The sequence below is a fragment of the Pantherophis guttatus genome, chromosome 5, assembly GCF_059756535.1.
Source record: "Pantherophis guttatus breed Tessera chromosome 5, ASM5975653v1, whole genome shotgun sequence".
NCBI lineage: Eukaryota > Metazoa > Chordata > Lepidosauria > Squamata > Colubridae > Pantherophis > Pantherophis guttatus.
The window spans coordinates 16,404,494-16,424,186 of NC_142067.1; the positions used below are offsets into that span (position 1 = coordinate 16,404,494).

Genomic DNA, 19,693 nt, shown 5'->3' on the forward strand with positions numbered 1-19,693 from the left:
TCAGTTTTCAGTGCTGTTGGATATCCATATCCAAGATGGTTCCCTGCGATATTGATCTTACAGCCTCCATTAATATTGGTTGCCCCTACCTTGGCTGGCATTGCCAACATCTCTGAGCGTTATCTAATCTTTAGCTCAATAGTTAACTTTAGACTGTGGTCTCCTCTTCAGGTAGGGACTGAGTTCAGAGTTCTTTAATCAGGATTCTGAATACTTTTTTCTTGGTGGTCTCTGTAAACAATCCTTAAGATTTGCATCACAGAAATCCTATTTCAGAAAATCAAATCTTTCTAGATAATCTACATAGCCGGTATCACTTCTTTGTTTTCTTACTTTCATTTTCATTTTGCAGTTTTCTCCCAGAAAATTTTCCTAATTAATTTCTCCTTTGGGTTTATAAATTATAGAAAATACATTGCTGTTATTTTTTCTGAATGCGCCACCTGTTATCATTTTGGAAGATGACAGAGTTATTCATGTGAATGTATTTTATTGTGTGTGTATATCAATTGGTGTCCGTGTGTATACATGTGTGTATTCTGACATGAGTAAGTCTGGAATATTAAGCATCTATACATCCTTCGATAATAGATAGTTTTCTCAGCAATTATCACTTAACACATCAAAAGCAAACCTATCTCACTAATTTAAAATTAATGGTAAAAATAAAGTATTCCGAAATGAATAAGATCTTATCAATGTATTTTCTTTCACACTGTTTTTAACAAAATAATAACAATACAATTTGAATTTGCTGTCCTTGAAAAATCTTCTTTGACCTTGCTTTTCACTATTTAAGAACTTTTAATCTTTGTGTTATTTTCTGCTGTATTGCTGTCTTATTAACTTTGTTCAGTTTATGGCCCTAGAAAAATTCCACTTGGGAAACTTGCAATAAGCAAGAAGATTTTGTATTAAGAACAGAAACAGTTAATCTGATAAGAACTTATTTCAGATATGCTCATATGAATTGTAATACTAGCATCTTTTCATCTTCTCTGTTTTGCACTTGTATTTAGTGTAGCTTTCAGATTCATAGGAACAAAAGTGATTAACCAGGTTTCTAATTTGTATATGATGTTCTTTTTTTAAACAGACATGGGATCATCACCCTGCAAGCTTTTTCTGAATCCAACAGAAAACTTTGGCTAGAAGCTATGGATGGAAAGGAACCTGTAAGAAAAACATTTGTTTCTCTGTATGTATGCGTGTGGGTGTGATTTTTGAAAGTAGCAAACATAAAATTGTTGTACATATCATTTAAAAATATCAATGCAACATTGCTGTTTTAAAATACAAATATAATTAATAATTTATTTATTTGTTCTGACTTGATTTACTGCAAACTATCAAAATCTCTTAAATGATTTATTGTAAAAATAAAGTTAATATCAGGACACTAAAAGGAATTAAAATAGCAAATTGCTGAAGTGAGAACTGAAGAAGCTTCTCAGATAAGAAGTGAAACATTTTTAAAGAAAAAAACAAGAAAGTCCAGTTGCCTTTTGGAAAAAGCACCTTTGAGACAATTGGCATAGGGATCTAGGAGTAATATGCAACCCTAAGGGTGGTTAGTGGCTTGTGAGTGGTCGCACCACCTCTTTAACATTTTAACCTTTAAATTTGTACGCGCTAATTTTAATTTGTTTTTAACTCTGTTTTAATTATGTATTACTGCATATTTGTTTTGATTTGTAAACCACCCAGAGTCACTTGGGTGAGATGGGTGGCACAGAAATGTGATAGTTGATAGTTAGACAGACAGAAAGACAGATAGATATTATCTAGGTTGTTGTAGAGGTACATGAAAGGAGGCATCTGTAGGTTGGTGAAAATTGCATCCAGGGATGGGATTCAGAAATTTTAGCAACCGGTTCTCTGCCCAGTTGCTGGATGGGCATGGCCATGGTAGGTGTGGCCTATTCGGCCTCCTGCACCATGGGGGGGTGCGTTTTTGCCCTCCCCAGGCTCCGGAGGTTTTCCTCAAGCCTCTGGGAGGGTGAAAACTGCCTCCCCTGGGCTCTGGAGGCCCTCCAGAGGCCGTAAATGGGCCCATTTTTTGATTTCCTGTACTTCCGGTAGGCCCGTTTTTCGCCCTTCCCAGGCTCCGGAGACTCCTCGAGCCTCTGGGAGGGCAAAAACTGCCTCCCCCGGGCTCCAAAGGCCAGAAACGGGTCCGTTTCCGGACTTTCGGAACTTCCAATAGGCCCGTTCTTCGCCTTCCCAGAGCCTCCGCTCAGGCCCTGCACTTACCTGGCATCCAAAACGGGCTGCATGCAGACTCCTGGGAGGGGTGGGGTGGGCAGGGTCAGCCAGTCCTTGCAACAACCAGTTCGGTGAACCAGATTAAAATTAACATCCAGTTTGCCCAAACCGGCTGAATCCCACCCCTGGTTGCATCCCATCAATAATAGATGATTAGATCAGATGATTAGATCAGATCAGATCAGATCAGATCAAATCAGATTAGATTTATATGGCCGCTCATCTCACCAATGCACCTCTGGGCAGCCAACAAGAATTAAAATATTTATATAAATGCAATTCCCAGCCAACTAGCATAAATGAGTTCCCTAAAATACCATTAACTAATAACATGGGCTCAATTACTCTCCTAGCCCCCATGCCTAGGAAAACAGCCAGGACTTTAAAACTTTCTAAAAGATGAGCAGAGTTAGGCCAGCTGAACCTTGAGTGGTTTTCTGTTCCAAAGGGCAGATGCAGCTACAGAAAAGTCATGCTTCCCGGGTCCCTCCAATGATGGCTAGGAATGATGAGAATAACGTAGGGTGGTAGAATGTAATCCAAAATTGCAGGAGGGAGGGGCTCTTTCCCAGAGAGCAAAGACACAATATAGCTTGGAATCTTTGGTATGCAGAAAGAAAGTGAAGGTGAGTCCTCCCTAGCAGTTCACAACTATATCTAATAGTTATGCAGATAGTACTTTAGTCTGGCAAGACTCCTGTCTATAGGCGAATAACAATAACTCTGATAAGAAAAAAGTGAATCTGGTTTTCAGAAAATTACATTATGATAATACAAATTTGTCCTTTTTAGATTTATACTCTACCAGCTATTATTAGCAAGAAAGAAGAAAGTAAGTTGAATTTTAATTATATAAAATTATTATGTGTTTAGTTTCTTTTTAAGTTGCCCAACCAAAGTAAATAAAATGTTCCAGTGTATGCCTTCGATTGCTACTTTACATATATTTAAGAATACAGCTTGCTTATTAGTGAAATACCTTTAGGCAACAATCTCATTAAGCTGAGAGTTTCTAAACATGATTTGCTGTTACCATCAACTGTATCAATCTATCACGATGAGTCAAAAATAAACTAAATTTAGAACCTGCAGAGTAACTTATTTTATGGCTAAAATGTTGACAACTGTAATAATATTTTTAGACTTCAGGAAAAGAATTCATGAGCAAAATGTTACTGGGGCTTTCTAACTTTGCAGGAAAAATATTTTATTTGTATTTCTGGGAACAATTAAACCTATGAAATATGTCATATGTATCACACAAATTTTTTCCAGTCTTCTCATTTTTTTCAGCAAACAGTTTCTTTACTTTGAAAACACTTTGGGAACAGCGCTAGAAAGAGCAGAAGTATTTCTTTTCATCTTAAATGTTTTTCCTTAAATAATATTCCACCCCCTTTTTCTTCCCTTGGGAAGAAATAAGTCTCAACAAGACTTCAATTTGTAAGCATTTGACATTAGCTGTCTGCTGAAAGAAACGTTCAGAAGATAACAAAATAAGGCATGGCTATTTTTTTTTCCATTCTAGGTATGTAAAATAAGCCCTATTTCACAGTCATTCACATATTTTTGCTCCCTTCAGCGTAAACCTTGAAGCTTAAAAACTTTCCATTTGTTTCTCTATGCAAGTTTCATACAAATATTGCATTTTATTTACCAGAGAGAAAGAGGGAGAAGGTTTCCTCTGTCCAGTCATGTCTCTCTGGGGAAGAGCCAGACGTTTCCACAATCATGTGGCCAGCATGCCACAGCACAAAGCAAGCAGTAAAACACGGAACACCGTTACCTTCCCACTGAATTTTCTAAATACATACATAACACACTCATACATGTATACACAGAGAGACAGAGAGAGACATACACACACCATCTCTGAGTAACATCCATCTGGAGACATTACATAAAGATTAGATGTTGACTACTCTATTTGGATCTCACCAAAGTCTTTCACAAAATCTCTCATGAAATTCTCCTTGGCAACATGGTAAAATACAGTTGACAACTGAAAGCAGTAGACTCTTATGGTTGATTGTGTTGGCATGCCACATTCACTGGTTAGGGCTTAAACCGTGATGAATACCAAGTCAGACTAAAAATAATTTATACAAACTCATCCCTACTTGGGGGCGGGCGTGATGGCTCAATGATTAAGACACTGGGCTTGTCGGCTGCAAAGCCAACAGCCCAGGTTTGAGACCCGAGTGTGGCGTGACGGGGTGAGCTCCTGTTCCTTGCTCCTGTTCCTAACTGCCAACTTAGCAGTTTGAAAGCATGCAAATGCAAGTAGATAAATAGGTACCACTTCAGTGGGACACTAACAGAGCTCCATGATGTCATGCTGGCTACATGATCATGGAAACATCTTCAGAGGCTCAGTGGCCTTGAATCAGATGAGCAACATCCCCTACAATTGGCAACAACTAGCAAAGTAAAATCTCCAGGGACTCCTTGACCTTGACCTTGCTATCCTCAGTTAGGTGTTTGATCTTATGTCCATATTCCCCAAAACAAAAGGAGAATGTAAAACCTTTGTTTGACTAAAATGCAGATTGAATTGATCAACTATTAATAAACACTTGTATTTTTTCAAATTTAAAATTAATTAGATAAAAAGGTTTTTCTATAAGTTAGATAATAACGGCACATGTGTGAAAGTACAAGTCACTGATTATCTGGAAACGTTTCAGAATTTAAACCTTCTGACAATGTTCATATAAACACCAAAGTGAATATTTTGATCACTTTTTTTAACAATAAGAATTATTAAATAACATTTTAAAAAACGATTAATAGGGAAAATGTTGAAAGATGGAGTCTGTATATTATGGAAAGGAAGTCCTACTGTTTCACTGCTTGTGACTGTCCTTTTCATGCTAGAAACATTGTGTTTGTTTCCCATAATTCAGCTAGTTAGCAAAATAAACCACAGAAGGCTTTTAAAATATCTGTGAAGTTTACCTTACAGAAATAAATCTACCCATTGAAAAGGCTAAGAAATGTTTGCAAATGCTATTTGCCTTTCAAGGGTTGGTAACAGCCTGCTTTCTTTCCCTCTGTGAATGGATGTCAAGTACAGTTCAGCCTGACATTTCATCTTTTTTAATTAGTTTATCAGAGACATAACTCTCTGCTCCCAACATTTTCTCTTGAATCGTCTGGGTTCATTTCTTGGATTCTAAAACAGTTATCATTGAGTTATCAAGCACTGCTGTCTTCTTTCTCCCCTTATGCATATAGATGGATTAAGTTTTTACAAAAGTAAAACTAGTGGGCCTGGTTTTAAGAAAGTTAAATGTTTCAAAACTAATGCTGAGCTTTTGATTTCTCTACGTTAGTCATTTGTTTTAGTGGGCTTTCTGTGAACCTCTCTCTCTCTCTCTGCATGGTTCATGATTGGTTTTGAAGGAAAGCTAGAATTACAGATGTGGATCCCAGACATGCCATACAGTAGTGGCCAAAATTGTGGAAACCTTTTGGGAAAAGTGTATTTTCTAAAACTAGCTAATAATACCACTCCTTTTTTTTTAATTTTTGGAGTAGTACCATAAAATTATATATCAATGGAAAGATAATTTAATCAAGAATGTAATGCAATAACTTTTATGAAGGATTTGCTGTTAGAATAGCAGTTACCATATAAAGAAGAAAAGCGAAACATGTAGAAAAAACAAGATATACAAAAAAATATCACCATAGAAAAAACGTGATTTACAAAAATGATCACATCACTTAATACATAGTTGGGTAACCTTTAGCATGAATTACGGCCTTACAATGTCTTCCCATGAAGTGAACCAAGTCTTTTAGTTCTGCAGCTGTTCTAATGTGAAACCAAGATTGAATGATTGCTTCTATTAACTGGATTTTATTGCTGGGTCGCTTCTGACTAACAAGATTCTTTAGTCGGCTCCATAGATTTTCAATTGGGTTAAGGTCTGGGCTATTCCCAGGCCATTCCAACAGTGGAATATGATTATCTTGAAACTCCCCCAAAAAAGTGGTGTTATTGGCCATCCAACCTCAAAAATACAAATCCCCCAAAAGGTTTCCACAATTTTGGCCACTACTGTATATTTGATTTTATTTTCAAAACATGGCCCTCCCCTCTTGCCTTGTAGCTTTCTTTCTCCTGATTATTGCACTTCATTCTAAATTAATTGATGTCTGATTGATACTTGAAATGTCAGTTACTCTTTCCGAGGTGGTAGAGTTCCATTCAAATGCAGAAGAAAAATTGTATAACATAATAGAATAAAATATCCTACCCTGGTTAATATAAAAACCACATTATCTCCCAGACCCCATTGAGGTCTAGAGATTCAGGTTATAGGAAGGGTTTTTTAAAGGCAACAATGAATAAATAATGGATTGAAGGAAAATGTTTTGAGTTGGTCTGATTTCTAAGATGGCCTCACTTATACATCCAGAAACTGGGGCACCATTAATAAAAAGCATGCTGGCTGGGGAATTCTGGGAATTGAAGTTCTTAAAGTAGTTGAAATTAACCAACATTGTGTTAAACAATACCCTTCTATTTTCCTTCTTTTGTTCCGATTGGGAAAAAAGTGTGCCAAATCATTAAGGATGGAATTATAGGTGTCCGTTGCTGGTTGAATTCATTGCATTGTATAAAATGGCTTACTTTTTAGCTTTTTAAAAAAATCTATTTTCTATTTAATTCCTTGTCTTTCACACTTCTCAAGCAAAAACAGAAGCATAAGACAACTTGTTCTAAATTGTATGAATGGTGGTCTAAATGTCAACTGGTTCCTTCTGGTTGAACTCAACTAGTGGTGACATCACAAGCATGTCCCATTGTTTTCATGATAATAGATGAAAGGGATTTCTTTTTTAGTCTACATCACGGGTGTCAAACTCGCCACGTCACGTTGCTGTCACGTGATGTTCTGTGACATTTTTCCCATTTGTGGAGCTGGGGTGGGCGTGGCCTGCGTGTGATGCATCCAGTCCATGGGCCGCCAGTTTTACACCGTTGGTTTACATTTGTAGTTCTCTCTGCTGATGATAGAATGTAATGATGATAAGGAATGCTTTTTCTTTAATGCTGATTGTCACCTGAAAAAAAAAATTGATTTCTAACCATTACTATTATATAAGTCTCGTCAATAATTCAGTGATTCTGATAGCAATGAATTTGGCTTTCTGGTTTGCCTGATGAATAATGACATGTAATATTTGGTCTTTTCTTTTGATAGCATTCCTAAATGAAGCTGGTTTTAATTTTGTAAGAAAATGCATTCATGCAGTGGAAACAAGAGGTATGTATTAAAGTGTTGATGTAATAAAAATGTTGCAATTAAACCAAACAATTTAAATAAGTAATTAACACTGCAATTAAATTAATCAATTCTTACCCTTTGGGGACTGCTGAGCATGTTTAAAACTTCTCAGTTCGAACAAAATGACTGCCTTGAGGGAATTGCAGATTTGACTATTTTCAAATATTGCAAAATACTAATTGTACGCATGATATCAACTACCAACCATCATCCTGCCTCTGCTCTTCTTTTCTTTTTTTTTCTTTTCTTGGCAGGTAGGAAACTTTTAAATGTTTGGTTGTAGTTCTCTATAATTGTTTCATTATTTAATGAAGTAATTATAATTATTTAATAATAAAATATTTATAAATAACTATAATTATTTAATAATAAAACATTTATAAATAACTATAATTATTTAATGAAAGTAATGCATAACTTGCATTTTATCAGGGGGTTCACTCAGTAAAAACCCTAAATTAATCTAAAAATGTGAGCTTTTGGTCTTCAGTGGTGTTATGTCATTACTTAACCATCCTCTTTGTGCTTCTTGAAGTCTCTTCACAGTCAACATATGTTAGTTGACTGATTTAAACATGATTCCAAGAAGAATGACATTAAACTGTGCAATGCTATACAAGACTGGCTTTTCAAACCATTAAACCTTGTTTGTACATTTCTGGTTCATTGTATTGACTTATTAATTCAACCATCACTTTTATATAGCCACCCACCTCATGTAAATAAAGGTCAAACCAACATCTTTAAGAAACATTAGAAATCATTCCACAATAAAAAGAGATCATTATTACTGTTATTAATAAAAACCAGGATAGAGCATCTTTGATGTTACATACAATGTAGTCATCTCACCATTTCTCCATTTATACCATATTTTTCATAAGATGCACTGGAATATAAGACGCACCAAGATTTCGAAGAGGAAAACAAGAAAAAAAATAGTTATTGGCCTCTGCGTGACCAGTTTTTGCCCTCCCCAGCCCCCAAGAGCACTCTGCAGGCCTCCCAAACTCTGCGCGTCCCATTTTTGGCTTCCCGAAACCCTGCCCCGCACATCCCGTTTTCGCCAAAAACAGGCCCGTTTTTCACAGAAACAGGGCCTGCAGAGGATTTGGGAGGCCTCCCCTCTCCCTCGGGGCCGGGGAGAGCAAAAACGTTTTTTTTCCTTGTTTACCTCTTTGAAAACGTGGTGCTTCTTATACTCTGATGCGTTTTATAGTCCAAAAAATACGGTAGCTTGGCTCTGTACCAGGAAAATAAGGCAACACTGAACCTCAGTAGTTTGCTGCGGTTAGGTTATAATCTACATGATGGTAAAAGTAATCTACATGATGGAGATTTTTTCTGAAAGCCAGACATAGGGACGTACAATTTCAGAGGATTAGTCATGTCTTTTTCCTTCTCCGATTTCTTTCTATTCATCTTCCTTCTATGCTAATTTTATCCCAATGATGGATAGATTGGACTCAAAAACACAAATTGACTCCAGATTGCTGAGAATATGAGACCATTGCACTTCAATGGCCTTCTCATTCCTATTCTAATCTGGGATTCTTCTGTCATGTGAACATGTTATAAAGAATCATGGGGTTTGCCTGTGGATATGGGAGGGAAATTGCCTCACAAATGCACTCGTAATATGGATTTGTGACCATGCATCGCAACAGTGGCAAGATGACAAGACAGATTACAGATTAACAGAGGTGGAAGGGACCTTGTAGGTCATTTAGTCCAACCCTCTGCTAAAGCAAGAGACCCTATACCATTTCTGATTGGTGTTCCAATCACTTCTTGAAAGCCTCCAGTGATGAAACTCCCACAACTTCTGAAGGCAACTTCTGTTCCATTGATTGATTGTTCTCACTGTCAGAAAATTTTTCCTTATTTCTAGGTTGAATCTCTCCTTGATCAGTTTCCATCCATTATTCTTTCTTGGGCCTTTGGGTTCTTTGGAAAATAGCTTGACTCCTTCCTCTCTGTAGCAGCCCTTCAAATATTGGAACATTGCTATCATGTCTCCCCTGGTCCTTCTCTTCACTAGACTAGCCATGTCCAGTTCCTGTAACTGTTATCTATATGTTTTCGTCTCCAGCCTCTTAATCATCCTGGTTGCTCTTCTCTGCACTTTTTCTAGAGTCTCAACATCTTTTTTATAGTGTAGTGACCAAAACTGGATGCAGTATTCTAGGTGTGGTCTTACTAAGGCTTTATAAAGTGGTACTAGTACCTTACTTGATCTTGATTGTATCCCTCTGTTAATGCAATTTAGGATTGCATTGGTTTTTTTGACTGCACACTGCTGGTTCATATTTAACTGGTTGTCCACTAAGACTCCAAGATCCCTCTCACAGTTACTGCTATTAAGCCTGGTTTCACCCAGTCTATATGTGTACCTTTGGTTTTTCTTGCCTAAGTGTAAGACTTTTCTCTACATTGAATTTCATTTTGTTAGATAGACAGATGTTTTAAGTAAACTGTAAATGTGAGTATTGAAGCATTCAGAATGTCTAACTTCATTCTTGTTTATCTTTGAAGGTATCACAATCTTGGGATTGTACCGGATAGGGGGTGTGAACTCCAAAGTGCAGAAGCTGATGAATACCGTCTTCTGTAAGCATATTGAGATGTTCATTGTACTTCAGTGTTTTATTGTGTGTTCCACCAGAATCTATTCAATATACAAGCAGAATAAGCTTGCACTTATCCAACAGTCCTGCTTATTGGATATGTTCTTAGGAAAGGAGGAGTTCAGGGGTGACTCCCCCATCTAATGTTTTTTAACGGTTAAATATTACTTTTTCCAAATATGTACCCTGGTTGCTGACTACCATTTCCCATTTACATTTGAAAACATTGCCAATATAGTTTCAGTTGCATGAAAAGTGCAAGGGAAAAAAATTGAATATCCTTGTGTATCCATTTACCTCCAAGAAAGCTGGCTCAAATAAATTAGGACCATTTTGGAATTGGGTGAGAAATCCATGGTTGATAAATTAAACGCCCCAATTGCTAAATGATTAGCATTAAATTTGCAACTGAGTTTTATCCATTTGCTAGGATAATTGCATGATTTGTAAATAGAGGTAGTCCTCGACTTACAACAGTTCATTTAGTGACTGTTCAAAGTTAAAACCGCACTGAAAAATCTGACCTACAACCATTTTTCAAAGTTACAACCTTTGCAGCATCTCCATGAATATGTGATCCAAATTTGGATGTTGACAACTGGTTCATATTTGTGACGTTACAGTGCCCCAAGGTCACGTGATCAGCTCTTGCGACCTTCTGATAAGCAAAGTCAACGGGAAGCCAGATTCACTTAAACAATCAGGTTACTAACATATCAACTGCCGTGATTCACTTAACAACTATGGCAAGAAAAGTCTCAAAATGGGGCAAAATTCACTTAAGAAATGTCTCACTTAACAACAGAAATCTGGGGCTTAGATGTTGTCATAAGTTGTGAACTACCTGTACAGAAATCTTAAAATACTGTTTCCTATCTCTTATAACTGCTTTTTATCTTCAGTTTAATTTCAGCATTCTGAAGAAACATTATGAATAATACAATATAAAAAGACACAACAATAATATACTTTAAGAGTCTATATAAGAAGATTTGTAATGTTAAACTGAAATTTAAGAACATTATGGCATCCTAATAACCAAAACCAGAGTTCTATATCCACAACATTTATAATTAAAGGAACTGCTAAAGGAGTTGTTATTATGCAAAATAAATTTTATATAAAATAGCCCTTTTAACTACGAGTCAGTTTGCAATCCTTTATGTTATGAAATTCCTTTTAATTTTTGGAAAATCATCAAAATTGTTTGTAAAATAATTTATAGATGGCATTCTACCTTAAAATTGCATTATATTAATCAGTCTTTCTATATTATGTTGTGAAGTTTGTACTCTAATTAATACAAGTTGCCATTTCTGGTGGCAAAATTCCTATTCTGATTATCATTTTGGTTCATAGTTTTTGAGAAACATTTTGGAGATAATTTTTGGAAACTATATGACAACATTCATTCATTCATTCATGGCCATGTTCTCCAAGATATATTAAGTAACACAACTCAAGAGATTATGAGCAATTATATTTCTGTTGTTAGCTGCCAGATATATTACAGCAAATTATGGGGGAAACTATGTATTTCAGATTATTGTAACTTCTAAAATGCTTCCTTAAACTTTAAATAAAAATGAGAGTTTTTCAGTAATCAGATTTAAAACCAAGCACAATTTTTTAATCTTTTGAAATGCTGGAACATTTTGGTATTTATGCAAGATAATCAAACAGTGGCAGACCATGAACGAATTGCCAGTGACACTGCCAACAACTGTAACTTGGCAATAGAGAAGGAGCATAAAATCTCTGCCAGGTTAGGCTGTAGCTCATTTGGTCCATCATTTTACATCACGCAGTGGCCAACTGGATGGAAATGGGAAGTTGGACTGGAGAACAAAAACATTGTTCACTCTTGCTTCCCAGGAACCAATTTTTAAGGCATTCTGCTTACAATTTAGAAAATAATCAAATCAATTACCAACACTATTAATAGCTATTGATAGCCTGATCTTTCATGAACTCTTCTAAAGGTTAAAATCGATAACCATTCATTGTAACTGCTGGCAGCAAATTCCACAGTTTGTTTCATGAATCAGTTCAGTATTTCCTTGTATCTGGTTTCAGTCTCTGACCTTGAGTTCTAACGTTGTAAAGGGTGGAAGGATTTCTGTCCATGTTGTCTGTGTCACAGATGAACATCCCCTTAGCCTCCTTTATTTGAGCTACAAATCCACCAATAGCAATAGCAATATCACTTAGACTTATATACCGCTTCACAGTGCTTTAAAGCTCTCTCTAAGCGGTTTACAGAGTCAGCCTCTTGCCCCCAACAATTTTGGGTCCTCATTTTACCCACCTCAGAAGGATGGAAGGCTGAGTCGACCTTGAGCCTGGTGAGATTCGAACTGCCAAATTGCAGTCAGCAGAAGTAGCCTGCACTACTGCACTCTAACCATTGCACCACCGTGGCTCACCAATGTTCTTGCAGTGAATGGGCACATCCTCATTGACTCCCACAAGATGCAGCAAGCCTTCTCTTCCCACACTCATCTCATTATGTATACACATAGACCAGGCATGCGAGTCTGCAACCAAATATCCAAGGAGATGTTCCCATTCAGAGATGAGTCCTCCTAATTGTGGGTCCTCCATCAGCTACCATACCAGGTCAGGGAGGAAGAATAGCGACTGTATTATTGATACATTAGCATTAGCTAGCATCACTGTCCTGGAAGTAGGTGCATTGGAATGGGGCTGCTTCTGGTGTACAGCCTGCTTTGATGTTTGGCACCAGCCTTCACAGAGTTCCTTGACTTTGTCATTGGGCTTCTTATGCTAGGGTTCAATTTCCATGCTTCAGGCCCAAGGTCATAAACAATGCATGGGCATGTCCCAAATTACCTTGGCCCATCCTCATGGCTTTCCCTTCAGAGGAGATGGGACACAAATTAGATATGGAGGACAATATCATCTATTCTTCATCATGGTCGGATAACTTCCTGGTCAAACTACAAATAATGCTTAAAATTTCAGAGACCCATGAAAGTTACTGATGACCACTCTTAACGGGGATCTGTGTGTGAGATCCTGTCCCATTGTGTTGTGTCCCAGATGTTATGATTGTGGTTCCCTTCTTTTGAAGAAAAAAAAGTATAGAAATATTTTCAATAAATAATCCATACCAGTAGTTGAGCTGTGTTGAAATAGCTGTGTTCTATAATTCATCATATACTACTTGTTTTTTCCCAATTATATACATTGTTAATATTGAGTTACCAACTGTATTGAATATTTCAATATATACAGCTTTTCATGGCTTCAAGCAGGGGTGAAATCCAGCAGGTTCCGACAGGTACCAGTAGTGGAAATTTTGAGTAGTTCGGAGAACCACAAATGCCACCTCTGGCTGGCCCCAGAGTGGGATGAGAATGGGGATTTTGCAGTATCCTTCCCCTGCCACGCCCATCAAGCCACACCATGCCCACCAAGCCACGCCCACAGAACCAGTAGTAAAAAAAATGTGGATTTCACCACTGTCTTCAAGTGATGACACTACTATAGTGGTACCTAAAATTCCACTGTGAAATGGATTCATCCTGTTTCTCTCTCTTTTTAATAGCGCCTAAATCTCCTCCTGATATGGACATTGATTTGGAAATTTGGGACAATAAAACAATTACAAGCGGGCTAAAGAACTACCTCAGGTAAGCATTAGCCATGTGAAAGTCCCTTATGGTAGGTGCTTGTCAGTGTCTCTAACTTGTACTCTTCAAACTCTCCTGTAACATAGAGAGCATGGTATGGTGTTGGAAGCCACTGATTTAGTTATTTTGTCTTATTTTTGGTTCATTGTGAATCTTTCCATTTTAAATGGAATTTTTCTTAGCTGATATCTAATGCTTACAACACTGGGCAATAAATTTCTTTAACTAGTTAATTCATTTGATCAAAACTGCACAGCATGGTTCACTAATTGGCTATTAGAATCGCATAAAACAAATACAACTTATCTCCTTTGTTTAATAAATCCAGTAATTTAGGCAGTTGCATTGGCAAGGAATGAAAAAAAAAAATGAAGGTACATGTTTATTCAGAAAGCAGATTAGTTTTAAATCCATTGTCTTGCATTCCAGACAACCTAATGTTGATTTAATTTGAGCTCTCCAAATATTGGTGTATTTTGACTGTGAATGTACTAAGAGAGTTGTTAAGAGCACAGACATTCTATCATTCAAAGCTGATAGAATTTCAGGTTGCAAAGCTATCACAATTACTTCTCCATTGTTTTGGAATAACTGGTGATTGTAGTATGGTAGCATTTTTGATAGGATCAGCCAAGGGTTTGACTCTTAAATACTTCTCTTTCAATATTCTTAGAAGTTTAAAACTAAACAAGGGAAAAATTACAAAGGTTTATCAAAAATAGAGGCAGATTGAATTTAGTTAAGGATGCTGCAACTTCTGTGGAATCTAAGTAAACTTCCTCCTTCTTCCCATAATTTAATGGAATCATAGAAGATAGCCTGTTGCAGCACCAAGCTAACATTGGTCTAAACAAGCAAAGCAATCAAACCCATTTAGGCTATCTGTAGGCTAAACATAACAACCCAGAAAAAGGCAATAATAAAACTCTACTGTGCTGTGGCCAGGAAAATTACATGGAATCAAGGAACCAAACTTGATAGGAGAAGGTCTTTACCTTTGAAAACTATGAATGATTCAGTCACAACATTTTATCTCCTATGCTTCCATGAGCAGATCCTTCCTCCATGTAACATCCTCTAAAGATCATACAGCTGGGAAAGAGCAAAGCTCTTGTAGTCCAACTCATCTGGAGGTCACCAGCTTGAAGAAGGCTGCAATAGGGCACACCAGAAGCTTTATATATGATCTCTCCTTCCAGCTGTGTGACTATTTAAGACTTCAGTAGTACTATCCATAACTCACAGCCATGCAAGTTTAGAATGGAGCTAAAGGAAGTGTCTGCTTTGGAATGAAATGTGAATATCTTCAAAATACTACCTTCAGCCTCTTTCTTTCACTATTTTTTTTTTTTTGGCTCAGGTGTCTTGCAGAGCCACTGATGACCTTCAAGTTACACAAGGATTTCATCATTGCTGTTAGTAAGTGAAAAAAATGGATAATAATCCAGAGGGGTGGGGGGGTTGGACGGACGGATGGAGGGAGGGAGAGGGGGGGGAGAGAGAACATACACACAGTACACACACACACAATACATTTAGAAAGTAATCAGACACCCTTTCAATTTTGTTATGCTGTTTTCACTTTGTCATTATGGGGTATTGAGTGTAGATTAATGAGAGAAAAATGAATTTTAACAACTATAATATCAACCTGCAGCATAACAAAATTGACAAAAGGGAAGGGGGTCTGAATACTTTCTGAATGCACTCTGTGTGTGTGTGTGTGTGTGTGTGTGTGTGTGTGTGTGTGTGTGTGTGTATTTACTAGTTTATGTCACAGCAACCTAAGTCTAATAAGAAACCTGGTTTCTTCTTTACTGTGTTTCTTGTAATAGTCAATATAAACGGATTGATGTATATATTTTTTTATATTCAGTAGTGGGTTTCAAAATTTTTTACCACTGGTTCTGTGGGTGTGGTTTGGTGGGCATGGTAGGGGAAGGATACTGTAAAATCTCCATTCCCACCCCACTCCAGGGGAAGGATACTATAAAATCTCCATTCTCTCCCCAATCCAGGAGAAGGTTACTGCAAAATCCCCATTTCCTCCCGATCAGCTAGGACTCGGGAGGCAGAGAATAGATGGGGGCGGGGCCAGTCAGAGGTAGTATTTACCGGTTCTCCGAACTACTCAAAATTTCTGCTACCGGTTCTCCAGAACTGGTCAGAACCTGCTGAAACCCATCTCTGGTTATATTTCAATTTTCCTAAGAGCCAGGCAATGAACAATTCAGTAAGTCTTCCAGTAGTTCTCTTATATGTCCTTGTATTTTTGTTTTTATTTAAAAGGGAAAGGGCCATTAAAGGCTCAATTCTCTAAAGAAACACACCTTTGTGTGTTTGTGAGGTGACTTTTTAAGTGAGATCTCTCAGAGGATACTTTTAGGTATTCCCAGATTGCCATGGAATTAGGACACTGTCCCTATCAGTGGCCTAACACAGATTTTACACAGGAACCCACTGTTCTGTCCCCGTACCACGCACACACCCAACCAGCCAGCCGAGGGTTAAATAAACTCTTCAAACACTCAACGTCAGTGATAAGGAACTTGGCAGCAACTCCGTGGCTGCCTGCCAAAAACTTTTACTCCGATAACACAGACAAAAATACACACAGTTTGAATAGTCCAGTTTGTAATTAAATCCACAGCAAATAGGTGTTGTGTCCGAAGGTGCAAAGTGCCTCGCCAGAGATTAGCTTTGTCCATCACAGAGTCCGAATGGCCACCACACTCCCTTTTATAGCCTGTGGGGTGTGGTCCAGTGACTCAGCTAATCTCTGGCACGCCTTCCCCTCTGCTGCGCACGCTTCTCCCTGTGCCTCTGGTGAGGGTCCAGCCAGCACTTATTTTCCTCGTCGCTGTCCACCTGTGGCTGCGGGGACGTGCTTGGCTCTGAGCCTATCGTTTGGCCTTCGGTGCCCTCCGGAGGCATTGCCAGAGAGGAGGGTCCTGGAGAGGGAGGCCTTGCCAACTCCTCCCCCTCACTCTCAGAGTCTGCATCTGTCGATAGCCCAGGCTCAGGCAACGGAGCCACAACAGCCACTTAGATTAAAGTGGTTGAATAGAGCAGGAATCCAACTTGAATAAAGTTAAAACTAAGTTTGAAGGTACGTGGGAAGTGGGAGGTGACTTCAGCATTTTCATCTATGTGTCCCATTTACTAATCACTTCTTTTGTCCCGTTCCTGACGGTAGCTTTTGATATTCATATGTCTATTTTATCCATTTCTATTTTAAGGATTCAATGTGAATTTTAAAACTTTCTGTTTGTGGAGGGCTGCATGCATTTCTGCGCGGTGAATAATCAGTAGTGTTTAGACGTCTGGTGTATACTTTGTCACTTTCTGTTTGTTTAAAGAAATCTTTAAAGATACATTCCATTTTTGTTCCTGACAATCAGTAGCATGTGATATAGTGATGATGATTGAAATAGCAGAGATTTATATAGTTTCTTAGAATTGGAAGGGATCTTAAATATCATCTTAATCAACGCCTTCCTCAGCGGAAGATCCACTAGCTAGAATAGGGATGTCAAACTCATGACGACACATTGTCATCACATGATGTATCTCAACTTTTTCTCCCATTTGCTTAAAACCAGGGATGGGGGTAGCCAGCGTGTGACGCATCCGCCCCACAGTCCACAGTCCCCTGAGCTATAACATCTCAGCCAGGATGACCTCCAGCTTTTGTTTGAAAGTACTTAGTACAGGAGAACTCATTGGGTTATTCTTTTTTTAAAAAGTTTTTTATTAATTATTCAAAATTAAAAACATCGGACATAGATAGGACATCACTGGTTCTAAATATCTTCCAACACTTTAAACTAATACAAATTATGTTAAAGTTAATATTATAACATAATTCTTTAACCTTATATGTTATTTATACATAACATCATACTAACAATCTATATCATATTTCTACACAATTATACATACTTGTTTATTAATCTATACCTGTACCTATTTATGCAGTTTACATACATATTTATCAGTCATAACGTATATATTTCTCATCCAACACTACACCCTTGTCTCGGCTATCCTCCTTTTGTCTAGCCATTCGTAAAAAAATTTCCAGATTATATAGTACAGTGTTTCACATTTATCCTTGAGCTCCAAGGTAAGTCTGTCCATTTCTGCGCAGTTTCTGTCCATTTCTGCGCAGTTAAGAATTTTTAATAATATTTCCTCTTCAGTTGAGGTATCTCTCATCGGGTTATTCTTGTTGTTACTATCTTTTTAATAGAGTCAGATGACCAGAATTACAGAGTGGAAGCAGTCCATGCCCTTGTCCACAAATTGCCAGAGAAAAACCGGGAGATGTTGGACATCCTGATAAAGCATTTGGTCAAGTAATAATTGCTTTTTATTTATAATCATGGGAGGAAAGAAAGGAGTTTTAATGTCTCTGCCTTAAATCACATCCCAAAACAACAGTTAAACCAGGGGTGAAATCCACTTGCCTTCGCTACCGGTTCGCAAATGTGAGCTCGTGTGCCTCCTCCACACATGTGCTGAGCCTTCTGTGCATGCACAGAGGGTCAAAAATGGGACGTGATGACATCCGGGCGGGTGGCCGGAGCCTCCACGGCCGGTGCTACCAGTTCGCCCGAGCCAGATAGAACCGGCTGAATTTCACCACTGAGTAAAACCCTATGAAATTATAAGTATTCATGACTGGAAATGTATTTATTAACTAGCGCCCCCTGGAGGTTCCCAGTGCAAAGTAGCATTCATTCCATGATCTGTTCACATAATTTTTTTCTGGCAAAAGGTTCTGTAGAAGGTTGCTCTAGGCTGACTGACCATTCACCTTTTCATATATTTCTGAAAACAGTAACTTAAAATGTCAGTTATGTCTCTTGTTCCTGATGCTATTTAGGTGGTCACCTTGCTATATGTTTAAATATTCTTATGTGTGGGTATTTAAAAAATTCTTTCATTTTTTTAGTTTTTCAAAAGCGTAACTTAAAGAACATCTGGAAATCTGTTATGGATCTGCCATTGATGCTTGTAATCATTTCTTGGTAGAATGAAATCATGGAACGTAAAGGAGTCAGTTCTGTCTTAAATTAACTCTCAAATGGATTTCAATTCACAGTCCCTACATTTAACTCTATATAAATGTATGTGTGGTTAACATGTGTGTTCCCTGGAAATTTTCAACAATAAGCAATGATATTCAGTCCCTGGATTCACACATTCCATTTCTCTTCCCATGACTATGTCTGTTTGACATAGCCAAATACAATAAAAGATGCAACTGAAATTGTCAGGGTCAGTTTGATGTGGTAGTTAAGGTGCTAAACAAGGACTTAGGGAAGCTCACAGAGTGATTTTAAGCCAGTTGCTCTCACTCTACATCACACTTACTGTTGTGAGAAAAAAAATTGGGAAGAGGCAATTATATAAATTCCCTTTACATGTTGGTGTAATGCAGTGGGGGGTTTCAAAAAATTTTACTACCGGTTCTGTGGGTGTGGCTTGATGGGTGTGGCATGGGTGGGTAGGTGTGGCAGGGGAAGGATACTGTAAAATCTTCATTCCCTCCCCAATCCAGGGGAAGGTTACTGCAAAATCCCCATTTCCTCCTGATCAGCTGGGACTTGGGAGGCAGAAAATAGATGGGGGTGGGGCCAGTCAGAGGTGGTATTTATCAGTTCTCCGAACTACTCAAAATTTCCACTACCGGTTCTCCAGAACTGGTCAGAACCTGCTGAATACCACCTCTGGTGTAATGGATGGAGTACTGATCACCATCATCTTATCTTCGTCTAATTCAGGTGTTCTGTAATATAATCTAAAGAAATGTGATATTGAGATACACACACACACACAC

The 19,693-nt window shown here is 37.9% G+C and overlaps 1 protein-coding gene across 3 annotated transcripts in view; it reads left to right on the top strand.

Moving 5' to 3' along the window:
- The window catches only part of ARHGAP42 (Rho GTPase activating protein 42), a 174,733-nt gene that overhangs the window by 142,332 nt on the left and 12,708 nt on the right, over positions 1 to 19,693 (top strand). For all 3 annotated transcript variants that reach the window (XM_034408886.3, XM_034408895.3, XM_034408904.3), the window contains exons 11-17: positions 1,097 to 1,175; positions 3,058 to 3,097; positions 7,482 to 7,544; positions 10,101 to 10,175; positions 13,764 to 13,848; positions 15,209 to 15,267; positions 18,101 to 18,206. In XM_034408886.3, coding sequence (XP_034264777.2) covers positions 1,097 to 1,175; positions 3,058 to 3,097; positions 7,482 to 7,544; positions 10,101 to 10,175; positions 13,764 to 13,848; positions 15,209 to 15,267; positions 18,101 to 18,206 — 507 coding nt within the window. The remainder of the gene's footprint in view (positions 1 to 1,096; positions 1,176 to 3,057; positions 3,098 to 7,481; positions 7,545 to 10,100; positions 10,176 to 13,763; positions 13,849 to 15,208; positions 15,268 to 18,100; positions 18,207 to 19,693) is intronic.